Source organism: Arachis stenosperma, chromosome 3, assembly GCF_014773155.1.
Source record: "Arachis stenosperma cultivar V10309 chromosome 3, arast.V10309.gnm1.PFL2, whole genome shotgun sequence".
NCBI lineage: Eukaryota > Viridiplantae > Streptophyta > Magnoliopsida > Fabales > Fabaceae > Arachis > Arachis stenosperma.
In genome coordinates this window covers 35,822,285-35,826,704 of record NC_080379.1, presented here as the reverse complement: position 1 = coordinate 35,826,704, position 4,420 = coordinate 35,822,285, and the positions used below count along the sequence as shown (strand labels likewise).

The following is a 4,420-nucleotide window of genomic DNA, read 5'->3' as shown; positions in this document are numbered from 1 at the left end:
TGCTTATATTAAAATTAAAAAAAATTTAAATTAGTGAATATTAATTTATAATATAATAATATAGTAATTATTTTATATATTGTACGAATATAAATTAATTATTTTTTTATTTATAAAAATTTTAAAAAGCTTGAGCTTGTTTTATATATATATATATATATATATATATATATATATATATATATTATGAATGTGATATATTTTTTATGTAAATAATCTTTTAAAAAAATTTAATAGTTAATTTATTATTTTTTTTATTTTAGTCCAAATTAAATATTTTGTATTATTTTTAGAAAGAAAATCTTTAGAGAAATTTAATAATATGTGATGAGGAACACCAAACAAATTATACAGAAATCAATTAAAACACAACATGGGAACATTTTTAAAAAAAGATGTTTTAGGCGTCTTTATCTGAGTGGCCTCCATTTAATTTTGGTGAATTCTAATATATTGATGATAGTTTTTTTAGTGACTATATATTAATGATAGTTATGATGATTATATAAATATTATTACAATAAAAATTATATTTTTTATATTTTAATAATATTATATTTAAAAAATATTATTTAACAATAATAAAATATTATTTTAATTTTAATATTATTTTTTAAAATATTATAATCCTAATAGTCACTATAACATAATTATATTAGAATTATCCTTTTATTTTCCCACGGTGGAGATATCCAAGGTTACGATCCAACATAGTAATTACTAATTAATCACTCACTAACTTATAATATTGAAGACTAAATCTGGCTGACCTGTGGTCCCGAAGGCATTATGATGAACTGAAATGGCCCATTGGACATTGGTTACCCCACAGAAACCTAAATAAGAGACAAGGACTCTTTTCTTATAATAGTTGCTTGATCCCATTGTTGGTTTGGGAGCAAACAAATGAAGCTTTGATCATTAAAATCACGCACCTCCAAATATTTCAATCCCATTAATTTTCTTTTTCTTTTTCTTTTAGACCGTAGGAGGGGTCTTTGGCTTTGCTTCCTTCAGCAAAAGAAAGTTACATTAGTGATCCCACCATTTGTTGGTCTTTCGGAAGAAGACTATTGATCAAACCATATGCTAATAGATTTATTAGTAGTAGTGTTCTAGTTGCTTCTTGACCCCCTCTTTTTTCCTAGCTACTTTGTTATTTTTTTTTTCTTTTCCTACTTTTTCAAGTATATTGGAAAGGGCATATTTGGGACTCTGTGTCCTATAATTTATTTAATCCCAAAAAGCAAGTTGTTGACTAAGATTATTATTGTGTAGTTCATCAGTTCTTCACTATACTCGAGATAAACAATGAATTATTGAAAAATAAATCCAGTGAAGATGTTATATACCTTAATTTATGATTTATAAATAGTAGTAATATTAATATTTGATGTAATTTTTAAAATTAAATTATAATTTTTTAAAAAATTATTTAGAAATTTATAAAAAAATTAAAAAAATAATTTTTTTTATAATATTTTTATTTTTATTATATTTCTATAAAATAAATATTTTAGAATTAAAAATTTAAATACAAAATAATTTATTTATAAATTATTTTTAATAAAATTATTTATTATTTAAGTTATTTTATCAAAAAAAAACTTAATTAAGTTGGTTACCCAAACTGAACCTAAGCAGATAACTCTCATTTTTATAACTACTATTGCTGTGCGAAAATGGATTATATTTCTCAATTTTTTTAAACAATTATTGTTATTAAGTGTGATCTTTTTTCATATATATTTTTAAGCGAATCAAATTTTTTTGGTGACCAAAAAAAGAAGTAATTAAGTGCATGTGATCTATTCCCTCTTCATGATCCATATCATTCATTAATTTAATTGAAAATTCATTTATATAATAATTATTAGTAAATTACCTATTACCAACTCACATTTATTTCTATTTCTATTTAAAATTTCAGATACAGTTAAAATAATCAAATATAGATGTAAATATATGTATTTAAACAAAAACTGCAACGTAAAATAATAAAGAGAAGGGATTAAATTCAAATTAAAATGGTGGTTCTTTTAAAGTTGATGTGTTTAAAACATAACTCAATATGATGAATCAGAGGCCAAGAATACTTACCACTATATATATTGTGTGTAAAAAACACGTATTCTCCTTAGAAAATAAGTGTTTATCTAAAAAAAATGTAATATATATTACTATTTTTATTCATATTTTTATGTGTACTATTCGAATTAATCATGAAATAAGAGATGAGAGAGAATTGTTATTGTACTCATTTAAAAGACTATTTTATATTATTTTAAAAATTAATATGAATCACATTTATGAATTTTAAAAATTAAATACATGCAGACAATTAAAATTTAAAAGAATAAATTGAACCTGACGTATAAATTTAAGAACCAAATAATTAATTGAGTATTATTTCTTTTATTATTTTAAAATATTTCAATAATTTTCTTAATTTAATAAAAGTTTTAAAACGATCACTTATTTAAAAATAAAATAATATTTATTTATTTAGATAGAAAATAATGCCACATATTAACGTATGTGTCATTTTTTTAATATTTAAAATAAAAATTTAATTTTAATACATTAAAAATATAAATTTTAGAATTCTATAATCACATTTATTTTTTATATGATTATTTACGTTATTAATATATAAAATAATTATTTTTATTGGTTCAGTGTTACATAATTAAATACATATATGATAAAATTAGTAACAACGACACACTGTGCCCATCATATGATACGCACAAACACTTGTTTGTGACACATCACACATGATAGTTAACAGCATCATTGCGGTACATATATCCAAAGATGGCAATATTATTTCTTAAGCTGAAGGTTTAGTTGGCATCCATGGTTCAAATTATTTACACCAACCTTATAAAGCCCCCATTAATTTAATATCAACAAAGAGCCTCTTTCACTCCACCACATGTCCCAAGTTATTTACACCAATAATAATCTCAAGTCTTGAAAGGAGCTGGTATATATATATAGGTACAGTCTTGAGTCACCAAAGCACAAAAACCGGTCAATGAAGCAACGAACCCACTCCGAAGCCACCATGGATAGTCGCCGGAGAAAGAGCACCTCCGGCGACTCCTTCTCGTTCCCAAGCACCCCAAATCCAGAGTCGGACTTTGAGTTCGAGTCTCTAACGCCGGATTCACCGTCCAGTGATCCGTGCAGAACCTCACCAGCAGATCACCTCTTCTTCAATGGCCGTCTCCAGCCTCACTCTTTCCCTTTATTCCAGCACCACCACCACTCGATTTCCACGACGAGCCGAACTAGCAGCATCAGCAGCAAGGACTCTCTCATGTCTTCTAGAAGCAACAGCATTAACAGCAGGGGAAGCAGCAGCTGCAGCAGCAGCGCAAGGACAAGCGCCAGTGACGGCTCAGAGAGAAGGTTGCTCCACAGCAAGCTCTCATCCTTGTCTTCATCGGCATCACCGTCATGCAAAGGCGTGTATATGGGGAAGAGGACCATGGTTTCAGCTCACTCTCAGGTGTATGGGTGCTCGCAGAGGTGGCAGTATTTAACGCCAGTGCCCGCGTTGAATCGCGACGCCTCGAAGAAACGAACAGGGGAGGTGAAGCAAAAGAAGAAGGAAGACAAGAAAACAAAGAAGAAGAAGATGATGAAGAAGAAGAATAAGGAGAAGAAGGTGCGGTTGCGATTTGGCCGGAAAATTTTGCGGTGGTTTGTGATGGCGTGCAAAGAATGCCACGCCATGGAGCCGTCTAAAATCAAGAAGAAACATATCATGTCTCAACAAAATGTGAATACTTAGCTTCTGTAACTTTTCTGAATCTTTTTTCTTTTAATATTTTCTACGTACGTAGATGGGATTTTGGGTTTGTATATTTGTGAAATGTGGCTACAAATTTCCACATCGAATTGTTTATTTTGATTGTGGTTTTTTATTTTGGTTTTTTCTTTTTGAAAAAATAAGTTGGCTTCGTTTTGATTCTTCCAAAAGTTTACGAAGAATAGTCTGAATTTGATCATATATGAAAGAAAATCGATCTTACCTTGGAGTTTGTGAACATTATGATGGATGGGTTTATGATTTTGTCCTGAAGGCTAAACATTCATCATGTAATTAATTATGAGTACGCCGTTCATATATATTATGCTATTCTCTATTTCTTATCGAAGCCATTCCTGTAGTCCGGGTGGTGTTGGTGGCATCGGCGACTAAGAATCAGATGAAGGATGACGTGTATGCAGCGGAAGAGGCGGTATGATTGGTGCACCGCTAAATGAGCTGCTTCCCGGTTTTTCTCGCACGAAGGAGTACATGTCGGTGATCGTGTTCTTATCCTGGTCTAGATTGTACGGCTGGAGGCAATTAATCTCCTTCTCGTACCTCTGATAAGCATGCCTCCTCTTGTCTCGCTCTTACTGG

At 29.3% G+C, this 4,420-nt stretch overlaps 1 protein-coding gene across 1 annotated transcript; it reads left to right on the top strand.

Annotated features, from left to right (window-relative positions):
- The first annotated feature begins 2,896 nt into the window (after positions 1 to 2,896).
- Positions 2,897 to 4,026, top strand: LOC130970538 (uncharacterized). The gene has a single exon (XM_057896655.1). The coding sequence runs from the start codon at positions 3,041 to 3,043 to the stop codon at positions 3,800 to 3,802; it is 762 nt and encodes a 253-aa protein (XP_057752638.1). The 5' UTR covers positions 2,897 to 3,040; the 3' UTR covers positions 3,803 to 4,026.
- The last annotated feature ends 394 nt before the right edge of the window (positions 4,027 to 4,420 follow it).

What these genes read in the sequence shown, in the direction of transcription:
- LOC130970538 (XM_057896655.1), top strand. Translation starts at nt 3,041, where the DNA reads ATGAAGCAACGAACCCACTCCGAAGCCACCATGGATAGTCGCCGGAGA.